Source organism: Monomorium pharaonis, unplaced genomic scaffold (genome assembly GCF_013373865.1).
Source record: "Monomorium pharaonis isolate MP-MQ-018 unplaced genomic scaffold, ASM1337386v2 scaffold_184, whole genome shotgun sequence".
NCBI lineage: Eukaryota > Metazoa > Arthropoda > Insecta > Hymenoptera > Formicidae > Monomorium > Monomorium pharaonis.
Genome location: NW_023415455.1, coordinates 1 through 19102, shown reverse-complemented (window position 1 = coordinate 19102; position 19102 = coordinate 1). Strand labels below are relative to the sequence as shown.

At 30.4% G+C, this 19102-nt stretch overlaps 5 protein-coding genes and 1 pseudogene across 5 annotated transcripts; 2 read left to right on the top strand and 4 right to left on the bottom strand.

The window, feature by feature from the left end:
* The first annotated feature begins 343 nt into the window (after positions 1-343).
* On the top strand, positions 344-2211 carry LOC118644201 (succinate dehydrogenase cytochrome b560 subunit, mitochondrial-like). The gene is made up of 5 exons (XM_036294363.1): positions 344-559; positions 640-696; positions 960-1156; positions 1656-1798; positions 1991-2211. Exons 1-5 carry the CDS (start codon positions 540-542, stop codon positions 2093-2095), a joined length of 522 nt encoding a protein of 173 aa, XP_036150256.1. The 5' UTR covers positions 344-539; the 3' UTR covers positions 2096-2211.
* On the bottom strand, positions 2186-4761 carry LOC105835329 (replication factor C subunit 3). The gene is made up of 5 exons (XM_012678481.3): positions 4331-4761; positions 3714-3851; positions 3333-3495; positions 2847-3165; positions 2186-2743 (listed from the first exon to the last, which is right to left on the bottom strand). The coding sequence occupies exons 1-5, from the start codon at positions 4415-4417 to the stop codon at positions 2386-2388; spliced, it is 1065 nt and encodes a 354-aa protein (XP_012533935.1). The 5' UTR covers positions 4418-4761; the 3' UTR covers positions 2186-2385.
* Positions 4762-4897: 136 nt separating this feature from the next.
* Positions 4898-9211, bottom strand: LOC118644200 (ras association domain-containing protein 8-like). Its single transcript, XM_036294360.1, has 10 exons — positions 9140-9211; positions 8591-8701; positions 8088-8402; positions 7775-7898; positions 7433-7665; positions 7189-7347; positions 6942-7058; positions 6710-6849; positions 6248-6555; positions 4898-6174 (listed from the first exon to the last, which is right to left on the bottom strand). Exons 1-10 carry the CDS (start codon positions 9209-9211, stop codon positions 6074-6076), a joined length of 1680 nt encoding a protein of 559 aa, XP_036150253.1. The 3' UTR covers positions 4898-6073.
* A 705-nt stretch (positions 9212-9916) lies between these two features.
* LOC118648114 (60S ribosomal protein L13-like) lies at positions 9917-11562 on the bottom strand. The gene is given in 5 exon segments (XM_036294362.1): positions 9917-10254; positions 10430-10679; positions 10857-10879; positions 10881-11016; positions 11455-11562. Coding segments are annotated over 4 exon segments (660 nt in total). The 5' UTR covers positions 11001-11016; positions 11455-11562; the 3' UTR covers positions 9917-9987.
* Positions 11563-11693: 131 nt separating this feature from the next.
* On the top strand, positions 11694-15610 carry LOC118644027 (annotated as a pseudogene).
* Positions 15558-17941, bottom strand: LOC118648113 (gamma-glutamylcyclotransferase-like; the record flags this gene model as incomplete). The annotated part of the gene is made up of 4 exons (XM_036294359.1): positions 15558-15741; positions 16609-16691; positions 17452-17555; positions 17645-17941. Coding segments are annotated over 4 exons (592 nt in total), but the record flags the coding sequence as incomplete, so codon positions are not given.
* Between the last annotated feature and the right edge of the window lie 1161 nt (positions 17942-19102).

The window sequence follows — 19102 nt, the reverse complement described above, 5'->3', positions numbered from 1 at the left end:
AAACATTTTTAATTACAGCTGTAAATTACAAACATGTATGTAATTAAATGATTATTAATAAAAAATCTACAATATATTTAATATATTTAATATGTGTTTATTCTTCTCATACAACTCTAGATTATTTATTCGTAATCAAAATCTAAAATTGCGTGCCGATTTGTATCACAATTTAATTTTCTTTTGCTTGAATTTAATCAATAATTTTTCGTTGCAAAAGTTTGACATAAGCTGAAATCATTTAATATCCTACTCAAGGGGTGCGTTCCATTTCACGCATGATACGCATGATGCATCGTTCATCCTTGTCGTTTGTCAAACGTTAAACAAGGATGAACAATGCATTACATGCATCATGCGTTGAAACGGAACGCAGCCAAGAATACATTTGCCTACTGTCGCATTAAAGATCCTGTGTGCATCTCGTTGTGTCAATATAAAAATTTATATTCGTGCGCCATTTAACACACGAGTTGTCATCCGCTGAAAGTACAGGAGTACAGCATACAAACATCAAACGTCAACAAAAATTAACAAAAATGGCGCTGGTCTATGCGAGGTATGTCGTAAAGCTAAGTTTTTATTGAAATCTTTTGTTTTTATTTGTCTAAAACGAAAACGATATTTTGTACTTTTTAGACTTCTCTGCCGGCGTAATGTCGATTTTCGACATTTTCGAAGCATTTATACGTGTAGGTGAGTCCTTACATAACACATAACCTTTTATTTACATAACTGTCACGTATATAAGGATATTAAATTTTTTTTATTGATATAATTTTTTGTGAAAATGCCACAATTGTTGCGTGTACATGAAATACAACATTATTTACTCTTACATGACTTTAATAATAATCCTTATGTTTGTTATTTAAATCTGTCATATGATGTTTTCCTACATTAATTTTGTTAATGTATATATTGTGCTAAGATATAATAAAAAGCTGCATGTGTTTTAGCCCTCTCAGCTCTGCGGTTTCGAAACCATTATTTACAAGTATAACTTGCGAAACCCATGATGAGAAGAACAAGCGTCTGAAAAGACCTATGTCGCCGCATATGACCATCTATCAAGTTCAGTTAACATGGATGCTTTCGTTGTCGCACCGCACTACTGGCATTATACTCGCTAGTTACGCAGCGTTCCTTGGTTTAGGTAATGTATATGATTTAACTTGTATATCCAGCTTATAAGGAAAGATTCCTAACTAAAAAAAGATTTTGTTTTAATGGTAATACAGATGGAGAATATCTAATAAATTTTTTTGTCTGAAATTATTTTGAAGGGATAAAAACCTTTAAAAATTTATTTTTCGTTTTTGTTTTATTATTAAGCAATTACATTTTGATAAATTTTTTAACCAACAAATTAAAAGAAATAAATTTTTTAATTAAATTGTTTTTTTTCTTTTTATTGGTGAATAATAGAACAAAAACGAAAAATTGGCTCATTTTTAGAGACTGAATTTAGTTGTTCAAAGTGATTCTGAACAGCGAATAAAAATAGTTTAAGATATTCTCTATATATTTCCCAAATTTCATAATTTTTAAAATTTTTGAGTTGGAAACCTTTCTTTGTTAGTATGTCAGCTGATATGTGCTAATGTAATACAAACATGTCCGTGGTAGATACTTAATTAATTCTTATATTTCAGGAACGTTGTGTATACCAGGTGGTATTCCCTGCTTCATAGAAGTGGTGAATAATTTATGTTTGCCTTCACCTGTACTGTTCGCTGGTAAAACCTTGCTCGCTCTACCTGTTACTTATCATACATTCAATGGAATACGTCATTTGGTATGTGATTATCATATATACATATCATGTATATATGATAAAAATACTCTTTTTAAAAACAAACTAGCAGTATAAATCAACAGTTATTACAGCCGATTTATATTGCTATTGTTCAGAAGAAATTGACACGAGACAATTTAATTGTATATATACACTTAACACTACATCACGCATGTTTTTATAAATTTGCAGGCTTGGGATGTAGGAATGTTTCTAACGATTAAGGATGTATACAGCACTGGATACGTAGTGTCAGCATTGTCAGTAATCTCTGCACTTATTCTAGCAGCAATGTAAGAATTGTACATTCATCAAGAAACAATTGTTTAAAATTAGTTGTATCAAATAATGTTCCAATTATATTGTATTGAATTAATACCTTAATTACAGGAAAAATAATTTATTAAAACTAATATGCATTTGTTTTTTCATATTCCACTTAATTTAGAATTGAATAAGTACTTAGTACAGTTACATTATTTAGATGCTTAGAAAAAAGTATTTAGATAAAAATTCATTATAATATCATGATAATTCTATCAGAATATAAAAATATATATATATAAAGGAATTTTACATCAATAGTTTTATATAAAACCATCCAAAGATGATTCAATGTATCTCTTGTAAATCGCCATAAACCGCGCAGCAAAAGCCTCCAAATGAAATATAGGTTTTGAGCCGCGTATCATTCTATGCTGATACTCCGATGCGACATCGATAATTTCTCTTTTCATCTGATCGTCACAATTTTTTATGCACTCTTGCAATAATCCTCTGAAGATTAGATCACACGGTATAGAGCGCGTCAACAGATCATAAAATCTGTTGCGTACTTCCAAAAGTACTTTAGGCGACTGTTCCGAGACCATCTTACTGGCTGTAGTTCGTATGTAAACTTGCCAATCCGGTTCCGATATCTTTTGATCAGCAGTAAATGGATATCTGAAAAAAAAGAATTTTTAAAGCTAAATAGTAAAATTTCAATAATTTAAAGCACATTTTTAACATATATCATGAATGTGTATTTACATGCATTGTTACTTACTGCTCGACTTTGCAAGCCTCGAGCATTAGTATTGCTCGTCGAAGATTTCTATCGCTAGCTTCGATCAATCGATTAGCTAATTCATCAGGTAGAGTAAGTCCTTCACGTTTACAAATCGAATGTAAAATACTTTTGATCTCAGAGGAAGTTGGGGCGGGGACTCTGATTCGCACGCATCGCGATCGAATCGCAGGCAAGACTCGCGATGTCGAGTTCGCGCACAGAATCAGTCTGCATGTATTGATATATTTCTCCATTGTCCTGCGAAGCGCGTGCTGTGCATCTTTTGTAAGCTGATCCACGTTTGACAGCAGTACCACTATTATAAAATAACAATAATTTTAATCTTTATATAATAATTTTTAATAACATAATTTAATATAGTAAATAATTTTTATTTTTGTTACATAATTTTATTACTTAATATTATATTTGTGACATATAAGAATGAAAATTGTTCTATTAACGTTCCATTTTCTTAAATACCTTTAAATTCCTTCTGGCCTATATCTATATGATGTGTTTGTGCAGTCGCTTTTATTAATTCCATGACAACAATTCTATCATATATCCCTGCATCGCTCGGATTTACTTCTGTGTGGTAATTACTGCTTATTGTCAATATTTCTAATTTCTTATTAGATGGTGTCTGTAAAAGTATTACACATATAAGTGTTACACAATAGTAAAAAAATATTAAATATAATATTTTAATTAATATCTCATATTTTTCTATGTAATCTGTTCTAGAATACTAAGGGCCATAAATATGCTAAAATTAACTATGATGTAATGTAGTAAAAGTGTAACTACTAAATAACTTTTAAATTACAGTTTAATAATTAAAATAAAAACAAATTTAATTACTTGAAACTGCATGTTTTCTATTTTTAATCTCTCAGCCCCAGCTCCATAAAGTTCTCTTAAAATACATAATATTCGAGTTTTCTTTCCTGCACCAGAGGGTCCATGTACTAATAAATGTGGAAAGTCTCGTTTCTGCACCTGTTTTTTTTTATAAAAAAGATTTTATATCGGTTAACTCAATATAATTCTGTCTAATATAATCTCTCTCTCTCTCTCTCTCTCTCTCAATGTAATGCATTCTCACAAATTTTTTATATTCATTTTTATATTAAAAATAATTTTTAAAAATACAATTTTACACACCACACACACACACACACACACACACACACACACACACACACACACACACACACACATTTATTATCACATCTATATATTATATCCTTTTTATCAAAATAAATCTATAAGGCTAATTTAGTTTTTTTTTTCTTTATATTTAATAATAATTTATAAAAACATATTTCTAAAAAAATGTGTCCCTCGACTATCTTTGTTTTGGGAAAAAAAGTTCATGGCATATATTGCGCCTTCGGAAGGCGCGCTTTTAAAGCCGGTTAACCTCTCATTCTTCAGGTAATTTTTAGTATATAAGCTTCAATATTATAATATGTTACCATGTTTTTCAAATCCTCCGCTTGCTCGAGATGATAATCCAACTTTGCAAGTGTCGTTGGACGATATTTGTCAACCCACAAACTCATTTTTAAGCAGATATATACCACTAATGTCGAACACGGTCGAACGTTGTTCCAAGATTTCCGAGCTTATCGTATCTTACGAATTACACTGAAACTGAACTACACAATTTGATTTATAAAATACCAACGGTTGACAAATTCATCGTGAGATTTTGTCGATAAAAACACTAATTTTGATTGATCAATCGAGTATGAGGTGTCGGTTATTTATCAATAGTTGGTAAAATAATTATTACATTTTTTTTAATGACAAACTTGAAAGTTTCAAAAATTTATTTCGAATTTTAAATCTCAAAAATTAAATCTTAAGAATTACTAAAGTATTAGGAGAATATAAATTGACAAAAAATGGCATTAAAAAAATTGTTGACTTTAAATTAAATAAAAATGTTGTAAATGAAAAAATTGTAATAATTCATAAAATACACAAATATTAATTTCAGTAGAAAAATTTAATTAAAGCAATTACACCAAGACTGGTTCTTACTAGAGCAATACTATTTTATTATAGAACGCACAAATTGCATGTGAATGTGTGCACAAAATACATTTGTTAATTTTTGTTTTTAAGACAAAGATTATATCATCAATTATTGCAGTCATGCTGTTTAAATAACATTGATTATATTAATAACATTCTGTTTAATATTCGTAAGAAGTATATATATTTTAACTCTTATGATATACAAAATAAATGTTTCCTAATAAAAATATCTATATGTCATAAAAATATTTGATTTATCTATAAAAAATTATGTACTTGTGGCATATATTGTCGATGCCAAAACCGCAGAATTGTAAAATTAAATTGCATCAAAATATTTTTTAACTTTTATATTGTCACATGTTAAAGTTATCAATTTGCAATTCTTAAAATTAAAAATTTTTTTAGATAAACAAATCCTTTTACAATTTTGCAAACTTATTTTTTCTAATTAATAGATTCAAATGCAGACTTCTCACATTATTTTACAGTTTCACGATTAACATGGCATCAATAAATTATAAAAAAAACTTAAAAATATTATATAATAGTCGATCGTTAATACTAATTCTTGTTAACATTTGTGATTTATCTAGAAAAAGATACAAAACCATAATTAAATAAATCTATTATGGCAAAATATTTCTTAATTAGAAAAGATATAAAAACTATTTGTAAAATAAAAATGTAATAAGTACACAATTAATAGAGCGTATTAATAATTTTGATTTTTAGACTTAACTATTTCCTATACTTACATAAACTAGAATTACATATACATCTATAACATTATACTTGATCATCATTTGTTAATGAATACATGTAATATTCAAAAGCAAAAAAACCTTTTTTTAATAACCATAATAATAAATGTAAAAATATATTACGTAGTTTCAAAAATATGAGTGTAGTTTATGTAACAATTTATAAATTTAATTAAATATTTTGTGAATATAAATGGGATGATATATTAATAAGATATATAAAAATACGAACTTATGACACATAATAATACTAATTCATATTACTGAAATAAATGCATAAAAGATATGTAGAAAAATTAAGTACTTTACGTACTTTACTAAATAGTATAACATACAAATATTTTAATGTATATTCTTTGATATGCTTTCTCACATGTAAGACATTATTATCAGGTATATTGATTTCTTTATTTATACCCACACACCATGTGGATTCTTACTCGTGGGTACTGCAGTTTCCAATTGCCTTGGTGATCCTATCATTTTACGTGTACTTCCAGGTTTATGGGCACCTAACAATTAAATAATTGTATTTGTTATAAAAAATAAACTTAACAGTGCATACACATATGTAAAAATAAATACCTTCTAATAAAGATTTGACTTGCTCATCTGAACATGCAACAGCTAAACTTTGCAGATTTGCTTCTTTCATGTCAGCTACCAATCTCTCTACTTGTAATTTCTTCTCGACAATTGCCGATTCCAAATTGACTACTTCTAATTTTAAAGATTCTGCATGCTGCGAAGCTAATTCGGTTGCACGTTTAGCTTGTTCTACTTCATTTTGTAAATGCTCCACTTCGCTAATTATTTTACGTTCCATGATTTGCCGCTCATCTGTCTCTCGGCTTATATTATGTTGTTCCATGGTAAGCTCTTCCATAACTAGTCTGTAATTATAATTTGCATTATATGTCATATTGTTTTTAATGCATTGTAACTTCCTATATCATATAGATTAAAAAAGATATATTTCAAATATACTTCAAGAATAATAAAGATAATAATGTTTACAATCTTATAAAAGACATTGCTTGCATTTACCTAATTTTATTTTTACATTGAAGAAGTTCTGTTTCACAATTGGCAAGCTTTGATCTAAGCAATGTTATTTCTGACTTTAGTGTTTTTTCCTGCTGCCTAACTATTTCGCTTTCTTCTTCTACATGAGCCAATTCCTTGAGCTAATTAAAGCAAACAATAATTAATAATTAGTAACTGTGACATTGACATCATAAGATACAATTCGAGACAAAAAAGATAGGTAAAAAATTACTTGTTCCTCGATGATGCGGCCAGTAGATTCGATACGATTCATTTCTTGGGAAATATAATCCATTTGATGCATTTGTTCTTTATTCTTTGTTTCCCAATACAGTATTTCTGCATCAAACTAAAATAATCATAGTTTATTGTATAATTTTTGTAGATAAATTAATCAACGTTCTATCCTCGTCTATGTTAATAATTATTTTTAAAACCCAAATAATTTGTTAATTATATTATCGAAGAATATATCTTACTTTTGTTAGGTCAGCTTGTTGAGCATTAATAGTGTCCCGTTGCTTATTGACTAGTCTTATGAGTTCAACATATCGTTGAGTATAAGCAACAGTCGCCATATTTTGTGCCGTGACAGAAAGAGGATTAACAGATTGCGTAGGCACTTTATCTTGAAATTCCTACAAAATATATATACATTGCAAATACATTGCATGCACATAATAATAAATAACGATATCAAATATATAATTATAGCAATAAAACCTGGATGAGATTTCTTTTCAATTTCATGGAATTACTGGAAGATGGCTGATCATCTTTATGCATATGAGGACTTCCGCTACCATGCACAAACTGCGATCTTCCAGGACTGTTTAAATTTGGCGGCGGTGGATCTCGGTAAGGTGGCAAAGTGCGTAAGGGCGGCGAAGATGGACCTGGAGGTTCCCTGTAAGGTGGAACCTCGCGTACCTTTTTTTGCAATAAGTGTGTTGCGACTGAAGAATAAAAAAAAATAAAGTTAATAACAAGCATGAGAAATCGTAACAAATAAGATAGAATTTGTCATCTTTAATATACATAATAAGTTTTAGTAAAATAGCTCACTTTCTGTATTGGTTCCTCGCGTAGGTGACTGCGCTGGTTTTTGTACATTTTTTCGAACGTTTGAATCCTTATTCTTCAAATGTGGCGTGGGCTGAACTACAGCCACGTTATTCTCCATTTGAATCTAAAATAAAGTTTTTTATTCGCACATATAGCAAAAATTAAATATAAAAAATTCAGTATGACTGAATGCAAGAATGTAAAAATTATTTATCCAAAATAATTTATATCAAAGTATATTTACTGACAATAATATTTATTTGTGCCCTATTGCATATAATGTGTCTTTTTTTTACTTAATATGTAAACTTACTTCTGTGCTACCTTCTGTAATACCTCCATGAAATCCACTAAACGTAAGTGACTTTCTGGTGTCTCTATTTCTCTCCAATCCTCCTTGCATATCATCTGCAAAATCTAAACTTTGAGTAGTTGATATATTTTTACTGTCATCTTGCATAGTAGCAGTACTTGATGTTCCGTGCTCAGATAGTGAAATTGGTAATCCATTTGCACGTGATGCATACGTCAATCGCGATGGTAATGCATTTGTTTTGTTATTTTCTGGAGTGGAACGTCTCAGAATCAATTGAACTTCTGAAGAGTATTCGCCCCATTTCATTAAGATCTAATCCATTTAAATAATATATAAATTTTTTGTAAATTTAACATAAATTTAATAATGAGATAAATCCATTTCTTTATCTAAATAATTTTATATAGTGGTAAATATTGCTAAAGAGTTTCAAATTTAATTAACACTATAACTTATATTATAAATTTCTATGGGTAATGTATGTAGAAGACATGCCTGACCTTAAGAGGATTTTCATAAGGGGCCAGTAAACGTTCATTGGTTCGCCAACGTTCCACCAAAGTAAATCTACCTGTCTGAGCTGTGGCATGAGCAAGTGCATACACCACATCCTATAAAGAAACTGTTGTTAGCAGCAGCTTTTAAAACAGAGATTTACAAGACATAAAACAAACATAATTCTTGATGATAAATATGTAATGCTGGAAAATATATTTATTACTAAACTACGCGATCAAATTTAAGTTAATTTTGAAAAAATATTACTACATTATATTATTTAATTTTCTTCTTCTCATAAATTTGTATATGTATATCCTATTGTGTTACATACTAATAAAAATGGCAGGTTTTCTTGTGTCTTATAGTGTAAAATTAATATTAATCATTCTTATTTTTTTGTCGCAATATAGTTAATTAGTTTCAGTAGGTAGTTGCTTGATTATCATCCTATCTAATAAGTAATTGGATTATATGTTACTATATACGTATATATAAACACGTGCACTACACCTAACAGAATGATAGCAAACTTGACGTTATACACTTACTTGACAGGTGGTGGTTTCGGTAACGCCACACACAATGCGCTGAATTCCCTCCACCCACACCTTCAGCTCCATCGTGTCAGCTCGATATGTCGCGTCCCGAATTCAATTCCTCACATCGCGAACGCAATCAGCTCTCGCGTTAAGAAACATCGGTTGTTCCTCATCTCCGTACGACCGCTGGGATTATAACCTCTCACGACCGACCGCTTACGTCTCGATGAAATTTTAACTGCAGACGAGTATGCCAATTGGTTTCTCCCAATACGATCGTCCGGCCACCGTCGAGGGTGGAACGGCTGCGGCGAATCTAACGTTCGCTCCCGACAGACTTTTAATTTCTTTTCAACTTCCGATGTGTAATTACCGAGATGACAGATGCGCTACTAGGGCGACACACATGCACGCGGCGGTTTACATTAAGTATGCTCGCATGTGTGTGCACGGTGGGTAAATAGGTAAACAAGACAAGTGCGCGATTCTTAAAAAAAAAAATTTTTTATACACTAAATTTTTGAAATCAAGTTATCTGTTTCTCTTTGTTAAAAATAATATTACAATTTTTATCTTAAACAAAGATGGTATAATTATAATGTTACGAGCTCGGCAATACAGGAATCTTCTCTTCCTGTGATTTTTACATTCATATTAAAAAATTAGCGAAAAACACGCTTTAGTTGTTAATGTACATATCAAACAACTCTTGACTAAAAAAATCCAGTTTTTTGTATAATAAAAAATTCATAAATATAAGGTATCCTAAAAAAGGACGAAATAAAATATTTTCCATTAGAGGAAAATTTTATTTTTTGTATATACATAAAGAAAACGAGATGTCATATTATAAAGAATTACTTCTTGGCTTTCTTATCTTTCGCGACTTTAGTCACCTCGTCGGGATTCTCTGACGCGTCCTTGACGCGCTTAGCACGAATGCCGACTAATCGCGCATCAGCTCGTGCTTTACGAAGGGTTACATATGCCGAGAATTTGGTTTCCTCCTCAGTGATAGGACGAGCCTTCGCCCTGGCAGGTGCTTGATGCCGAATAGGCATAGGATCACCCTTGATTTGAACCGCGACCTTTCTCTCCTCTTCGGTCGCATCACCCTTCTTGGGCTGAAATTTAAGAAAGTATAAATAAAATTAATGCAAAATATATGCAAAATATCTTTTGTAGCTAAATCGTCATGTTATCTCAAATTTTTAAATATAAACATTAATTGAATAAATTGAATTAAGATAAAGAGTGAAAACATTCTACAAGATGATAAAGCAGTTTGAAATTACATACCTTCTTCTCATTTATAGGGAATAGAATTAATTTGGCCCTATACTCCTTCAGGCGCTGAGCGTTTGTCTGCAAAGATTCAATGGATTTGTTCCGACGACGAGGATCGACTGCAATTCCAATTGTTTTAGCAAATCTCTTGTTCAAACCACTGGCTTTCAGCTCGGCAAGCGTGAAACCTCTACCAGCGCGAACCTTGGTATGGTACCGAAATGTCGGACAATGCACGAGAGGTCTCAAGAGATTTACAGGCCTTAAAAAATTATCAAAATAATATTTAATTACTAAAAGTTGCAAGAAATAAATTTTATTGCACAGACATGAGAGAATTAAATATAACAAATTAGAATCGAGTCTAAAAATGATTAAGTTTGGAAATATTATAAAATCTAAAAACATTAATACAAATAAATTTCATGTATGTACATACCTAGGTGCGACAGCTCGCGCTTTCCTTGACACGTTTTTGTTTACGACGAATCTTCCTCGCTGGTTGGTTAAACCAGGTCTTCACGTATCGTTGCCAATCCTTATGGAAATGGCCATTAGGGATCATATTATTTCCCTTACCCATGGTTGATGTTTAATATCTGCAGAATCAAGATTTGAACTTATATCAAACAAAACTCCATATTATATGTCTTCGTAATTAAGACACAATGTTCAATAACTTAATTATAAATTTATATACTTTTATTATGAAATGAGAGGTTAGTATTTGTAACGAGTGTATTTAGTTTTCACGCGATCTAAACATGGGATTCGATTCATATTTGTTGTAAAATTGTGAATTGAAGATCACTAAATTGTTAAAACTGAAGAAAAAGCAGCAACAAAGTTTCACTGAAACAAACGTTTGTCAATAGCATTGTTTCTAGATTCTAACCTCTCTTTCGTGACATAAATTGAACACAAATTAAAATAAATATCTCATCACACAGATTAGATGTACGAGGCAAAAGTAATCAAAAATATAGAAAGTTGCGCATTTCCATCGTTACATATTATATAATATACGATGGTAATACCTCGCGTAGATTTAAATCCTATAACATTCACCCACCAACTCGCGAACGCGAGACGTACCGGAAAAGGAGCGTACGATCGGCGGAAGTGCGGAAGAGCCGAAGTGGTGCTTTTCGGAGCAGAAATCAATGCAAAAATCTCTTCGTCTCGTAGGAGCGAAATCTTTCGTCGTTTCTCGGAAACAATAATTATGTCAATAATATTCAAAAATACGTAATACTTCGCAATTGGCGAAACTAATGATCGTTCTCGATTAGTTCTCGATCCACAAACAGTAATTTACCTGCAGTGGTAGAGCAAAATGGCAGCGCACATGGCGTGAGAATACATGTGTGTGAACCGGTATTCCGTCTCATTTTGTTTACAACGGGAAAAAATCCGACTTTTACAATGATACAACGCTTAACCCATCCTGTCAAAATTATATGCAAGTCACGAAGGTTTTTAAATAATTTTACTCAACTGTCGACTACTGATACATCACTGGTATTTTTGTTAAACTATAAATCTTATTATTGACGTTGATTTGATACAAACCGTTTAAATGTCAGACATAGGCCTGTTTTTACCAACGTAGATTAATTTTAATCTTTGTTTAATTTACTTGTTATCTCATCCTAGTTTCAAAAACTAAAAAGAGATAAAGAGTAATTTAATCCAAGATTAAAATTAATCTACGTTGGTAGAAATAAGCCATAAAGTTATTGAGTATAGAGTTTAATTTGTTTAATTACTTTTTATTTGTTTACTTATGTTTATTTCACTCATATATTTGTTGTGTTGAATGTTGTGGTAAGAGTTTTGTTGTATGCTGTGCTCGTAGCTACTTCATAGAAGTGAATTTTATTAGTGATGTCTGAAATTATTTTTATATTTCGTTTTGAATGTTGTGCTGTTCATTGAAATACTTTCAGGTTTCAGTATGTACGCCAGAGATAAAGAAGAGAATAGAGAAATCCTGGGGCGATAAAATTAATGTTTACAAACCCAATGTAGATGACGATGCCAAAGATAAATTTTATATTCTGTCTATGTTCCCGTATCCATCTGGTGCCTTGCATATGGGTCATGTTCGAGTTTATACAATAAGTGACACTGTAGCTCGATTTTATACATTGAAAGGTAGATTTTAAAGGAAGTCAATATCTATGCAAGCTTTATGCAATAAATTTTGATGATGTATAATAGATAAAAAATTTTTTTATAGTATAAACTTATAAATTTAGGTAAAAATGTAATTCATCCAATGGGCTGGGATGCCTTTGGATTGCCAGCAGAAAATGCTGCTATTGAAAGAGAAATTAGTCCTGCTGTATGGACAGATGAAAATATAAAGACAATGCGTAATCAATTAAAAATGTTAAATTATTCTTTTGATTGGGATAGAGAATTTGCGACCTGTGATCCAAATTATTACAAATGGACTCAAGATTTATTTTTAAAGTTGTTCGATAAAGGTTTGGCCTATCAAAAAGAAGCCTATGTTAATTGGGATCCTGTTGATCAGACTGTATTAGCCGAGGAACAGATAGATATAAATCAACGGTCTTGGCGGTCTGGTGCACGTGTAGAGAAAAAATTGTTGAAGCAGTGGTTTATCAGAACGACAACTTTTGCAAAGTAAATTTAATTAAAGAAGTAAAAGAATACATGATTTTCTAAAGAATGACATTTTTAAATAATAAAGTAATTATATTTTAGATCATTGTGGGACGGTTTAGATGATCCAATCTTGAAGGAATGGATGAGATATTATAAAATTACAGAAACACTGGATAGGCGATTGCAATGGTATTAGTATTGATTTTAAATTAATATCTACAATTCCCGAGTTTCCACGGACGTTAAATATATGGACTGACATGCCAGAATTTATGGAGTACGCAAAGTTGTTGCTATATCCCCCCAAAGTATTTTACACAATGAGAAATACACACACGAAATAGACACCGGTATAAAATGTTTAAACGCAAAAGTAATAAATCCATTTTCTGACGAGGAATTGCCGGTTTTTATCACCGATAAAGTTGTTTACCCGCCATGGAGAGATATACGTTTAGGTATACCCTCAGCATCAATGGACGATTTAAAATTCTCAGAATTAGTTGGAATACCATTTACTCGACATTCGATACGTAGTCACGAACAGCAACAGCAAAAGATATTTGAAGTATTTCGGAAAGCTAGAGAATGGGGAATAGGTGGGTATCCAGTGAGCTCGAGATTACAGGATTGGTTAATCTCTAGACAGAGATATTGGGGTACACCTATTCCAATTATTCATTGTACAATTGTGGCGCACAACCTGTACCTCGTGATCAACTTCCTGTGACACTGCCAAAGATGGTGCACTTAGGTTCAAACAAAAGACTTTCTCTCTACGATGCAAAGGATTGGTTGCAGACGAGTTGTCCCAAGTGCAAAGAAAAGGCAACCAGAGAAGCCGATACAATGGATACATTTGTAGATAGTAGCTGGTATTTTTTAAGATTTATAGATCCCAAAAATACAAAAAAGATGTTTTCGACAGAAAAAGTTAAGAAGGCCTTCCCGTTGACCTCTATATAGGTGGAAAAGAACATGGTACAACAGCAATATTTTCTGAATTATATTTTATTTTGATATTTATTGTCTCAAATTAAAATATATTTTTTTAATTCTACATCTTTTTAGCCGTACTCCATTTATACTTCGCCCGATTTAAGTCACTTTCTGTATTCAGAAGATCTTTACCATGTCGAGAAACCATTAGACAGCTTCTCGTGCAAGGAGTAGTAATGGGTAAAACATATCAAGTTTACCAAGATACCGGGAAATACCATACCAGAAAATGAAGTAAACAATGGAAGGGAATCAATACATGACCAAAAACATGGAGAACATGTCTCTATGCGCTGGTGAAAAAATGTCAAAATCAAAGCATAATGGAGTCGATCCTATCATCTGTTGAATAAATATGGAAATAGATACAACACGATTATTAATACTGGCCGATGGTTGCACCAACGTCTACTAGAAATTGGTCGGAAGACAGTAAGTTTTTCTTAAAAGTCACTAAACTATTTAAACAATAGTCTTATTTCAAGATAATATCTTTATTGCATAATATATTAGCTGTTTAAGGTATAATCAATTGGCAAAACCGTATTTGGAACTGTGTTAAGCGGTTTAAGATTGAACGTGACAAGATGACTCTGGACGAATTCAAAAGCGATCCTACTGATCCTAAATTCACTGAACACGATGCGTACATGTTCGACAGCCGAAATTATTTTCTTAAAAACGTGACATTTAACATAGTTGAATCTCAGCAGCTTAGTGTAGCAATATCTCGAATGCAAGGTCTTACAAATAGGTAAATAATTATATTACATTTAATAATTCCATGCAATAATTCCAACATTTGAATACTCAATGAATAAGTATGAATCTGGAATTATAATTTTAAAATATAGCTTGCGAAAAGTTGGTGTGGAGTGCCTGAAAAAAAGTCGCGAGTACGAGCGAGCGTTAGCTGTTCAAATTATAATGCTCGCTCCATTTGCTCCACATTTTGCTTCCGAGTTATGGACTATTTTCCGTTCTGTGAAGCATCTTCTTATAAGTAATACAGAGGTAGACTTGAACAAAGATGTATTAGAACAGAAATGGCCGGACATTGACATGGACTATAAACTTGTAATGAACATTTTCGTAAGTATCCCAATCTATATTTAATAACACCATTAAATATAAATACATGGAAAATAAAATTTTCAAAATTTTTAATATAGAGTTCCTTACATTTCCCTTTAACGCCCTTATAGTTTCTATTAAAAAAATTTTAATTCGTTATATTTACACTATATATATCTAGGTGAACAAAAGAGAATTTATTAAAATGAAGATTCCTCGACGTACATTAGATGAAATGACGGCAGATACGGCGTTGGAATATGTGATCCTCAATCCGTATTATCAAAAGTATTCATACAATAAAAATGTTGTAGCAGTCAATTTTCGGTCAGAGAAAGGCTGTGATGCATCGTTGTACATAACCATGGAAAAAGAAGATTAAATAAGAGATGAGCGTTATGATATTTGTAAACATAAAATATCAATAATCTACATTATAAATATAGAACTATTTATTACATAAACAAAGTTTTCAGCTAGGAATGTACCACAACTCAACTTGTTGCTTACCCAATGTCATATTCTCCTTCATATCCATTATGTGGGATAGTTTTAAAGAATTTTATATACGCAAAGGGAAGATTGTTTTCCTTAGCCCTTTTAATAGCATATTCCTGCGTGAAATAATTACGGTAAATTTCATATAATTACAATCGTATTCAAATTAGTGCAGTTGCTTTTTAAATTACACATGATTGCAAATGGCGAAGGTCTCTTATTTATTGGAAAATCGTCTGTTTCTACAATTTCTACAAACTGTCTACAACAGTTGTTCTATAACTGTTTCTACAATTGGAGAATTTTCTGTTTCTACAATTGTTGCGGTTATTCCACGAAATCGTTTACAATATCTGTTAAAATCCAACCTGAAATTCTACAAAACAATGTAATATATACTATATTATAGTATATACTATATGTACATATTATAAATATAAATATGATGAATGTACAAATATGTAATAACATTATGTAGTATAAATCTAAAAATAATAATGTACAAATATGTGATAATATTAAGATTTTTATTTTGCATTTGAAAATCAAAGAAATGTAAGAAGTTTAATATATCATAAGTTTATATTCTCCATTATTATCAATGAAATATAATGTATATATAGGTATATATGTGTATATATGTATATATAATGTATATAATTTTAAGATTTTTTTTATTTTATGAATATATTTGTAGAACTTTTGAAAAATAAGTGTAATCTTATTTTTATGAATGTTTATTTTTCATGTGTGCAAGATTTAGTATTTATATGTAAATGGGTACAACTATTATATTCATTTAAAAAATATTTCTTTACATATGCAATACAATAAAAAAAACATTATCATATATATATTAAACATCTGTACAATAGTTTGCAATAATTATATTGAATTGATTAGTATTTTATCAATCGATAAACTTGAGTATATAAATTAAAAACCCATGTATATCTAGCTGTAATTACTTTCCTTAATTATACCTTTATGTAACCGATGTCTTTCATTACTGCAGTCGGATTATTTAAACGTATCCTCTCTGCGAGTAAGTTGTCCCCGTAGACTTCTACATAGGTGGAAAGGAACATGGTACAATAGCAACATTTTCTACATTGTTATATTTTATTTCAATATTTATATTGACTAAAAATATTTTTTTTAATTCTACATCTTTTTCAGCATGCTCCATTTATACTTAGCCCGATTATGAATCACTTTCTGTATCGAAAATCCTTTCATCGGAAAATCTTTTTACCATGTCGAGAACTATTTATATATAATGTATTAGAACATAAATGGACAGACATTGACATGGATTTAAAACTTGTAATGAACATTTTCGTTAATATCCCAATATATATTTTAATATCACCATTAAATGTAAATACATGGAAAATAAATTTGCAAAATTTTTAATATAGAGTTCCTTATATTAACCTTTAACACCTTTATAGTTTCTATTTAAAAAATTTTTAATTTATTATATTACACTATACATATCCAGGTGACAAAAGAGAATTTATTAAAACAAAGATTCCTCGACGTACATTAGATAAAATGATACGGCGTTTGAAATACACGATCCTCAATCTGTATTATCAAAAGTTTTCATACAATAAAAATATTGTAGCAGTCAATTTTCAGTCAGAGAAAGGCTGTGATGCATCGTTGTACATAACCATGGAAAAAAAAAAATTAAATAAGAGATAAGCGTTATGATATTTGTATACATAAAATATCAATAATCTACATTATAAATGTGGAACTATTTATTACATAAACAAATTTTCAGCTAGAAATGTACCACAGCTCAACTTGTTGCTTACCTAATGTCATATTCTCCTTCATATCCATTGTGCGGGATAGTTTTAAGAATTTTATATACTCAAAGGGAAGATTGTTTTCCTCAGCTCCTCTTAAAATCATATTCCTGTGTGAAATAATTGCGATAAATTTCATATAATTACAATTGTATTCAAATTATTGCAGTTGCATTTTAAATTACATGTGAATACATACAGATATAACGGTGAAGGCCTCTTATCTATTGGAAAGTCTTCTGGTTTTATATATTCTTTTGGATTGTTACACTGCTGATATACTCTACAGTTTAGAGTTCTACCATCAGGAGTTTCAACGTTCACCGACATCGCACGATATATGTTATCCTGAACACTCTCTTGGCAGTCTAATGTAGCTAAATTGCATTTATGTAATTCCCAGACTACACCCCACACAACTGAATTTTCTGTTTCTACAATTGTTGCTGATGTTCCACGCCATCGTTTAGAATATCTGTTAAAATCCTCTAAAATTCTACAATAGAATATAATGTACTAAATAGTATATAAAAGTATATATTATAAATGTAAATATATAAATGTACAAAATGTAATAATACTTGTAAATTATTATCACAATGTGATAATATTAAGATTTTTTATTTTGCATTTAAAAATCAAAGAATGTACAAAGTTTAATATCATAATTTACATTCTACATTATTGTTAAAAAAAAATAACTAATGTATATAGACATATATACATATATAAAAATATATATGTATATATAATTTTAAGATTCTTATATTTTATGAGTGTTCTTTGTCTTTTATGTGTGCAAGATTTAGTATTATATGGAGAATGTACACATCTTATATTTTATGTAAATAAAGTTTTACATATGCAATACAATAAATAAATAAATATATATATGTATAATATATATATTGTATCTAATAAACATCTTACAATAGTTCGAAATAATTTATATATTAAATCGATTAATATTCGTCAATCTACAAACTTGAGTAGGTATATAAATAAATTAACTAAAAAAAACATCTTTAATTACTTTCCTCAATTATACCTTTATATATCCTATGTGGTTTCATTACTGCAGTTGGATTATCTAAACGTATCCTTTTTGTGAATAAATTGCTACCGTAGGCAAAATATAGAAACGTGTTGGACATTTTTTAAACTGATCCAATCGTCCTTCTAACTTTTAAAATATAAATAAAATATCAAAGTATAAATGGCTAAAGTGTTTTGCTGTCCATTCGACGCAAACTGCAGAACACTGCAGAATACTGCGATCATTCGAAACGATGTACGTATATATAATTAATGTACGCACACTGTCTGTACGAAATGTATCTACAAAAGATAAGATATCTTGGATGAACAGTGACAGGTTGTTAATATAAAATAATCCTACAGAGGAGATAAGAGGAGAAAATTCCCTCAAAAACTGAAAGCAGAGAGGAACCTGAAAGCGGTCATCGCGTCGTTTTCATCCATCAGCGCCTCTATGTACACAAAATGTGCACATTGAACTATGTAGTCAAATATCTATGAATCCCGTAGGTAATGTGCATGACTTTTTGGGTCTCTTCTATGCTATGTCCACGTTTATTTGGTTCTGTTTCATGCTATACCCCGTAAATTTTACAATTATATGCATTCATATTTTAAA

Bases quoted from the DNA above. Each gene is read 5' to 3' on its own strand.
- LOC118644201 (XM_036294363.1), top strand. From the start codon at position 540: ATGGCGCTGGTCTATGCGAG. The intron at 697-959 runs GTGAGTCCTTAC...CATGTGTTTTAG, and splicing joins CGAAGCATTTATACGTGTAG to CCCTCTCAGCTCTGCGGTTT. The intron at 1,799-1,990 runs GTATGTGATTAT...ATAAATTTGCAG, and splicing joins TCAATGGAATACGTCATTTG to GCTTGGGATGTAGGAATGTT.
- LOC105835329 (XM_012678481.3), bottom strand. From the start codon at position 4,417: ATGAGTTTGTGGGTTGACAAATATCGTCCAACGACACTTGCAAAGTTG. The intron at 3,496-3,713 runs GTAATTAAATTT...ATACTTTTACAG, and splicing joins TAGAAAACATGCAGTTTCAA to ACACCATCTAATAAGAAATT. The intron at 2,744-2,846 runs GTAAGTAACAAT...CTTTTTTTTCAG, and splicing joins GAGGCTTGCAAAGTCGAGCA to ATATCCATTTACTGCTGATC.
- LOC118644200 (XM_036294360.1), bottom strand. From the start codon at position 9,211: ATGGAGCTGAAGGTGTGGGTGGAGGGAATTCAGCGCATTGTGTGTGGC. The intron at 7,348-7,432 runs GTTTTATTGCTA...TATATTTTGTAG, and splicing joins TGAAAAGAAATCTCATCCAG to GAATTTCAAGATAAAGTGCC. The intron at 7,059-7,188 runs GTAAGATATATT...TGATTATTTTAG, and splicing joins AACAAGCTGACCTAACAAAA to TTTGATGCAGAAATACTGTA.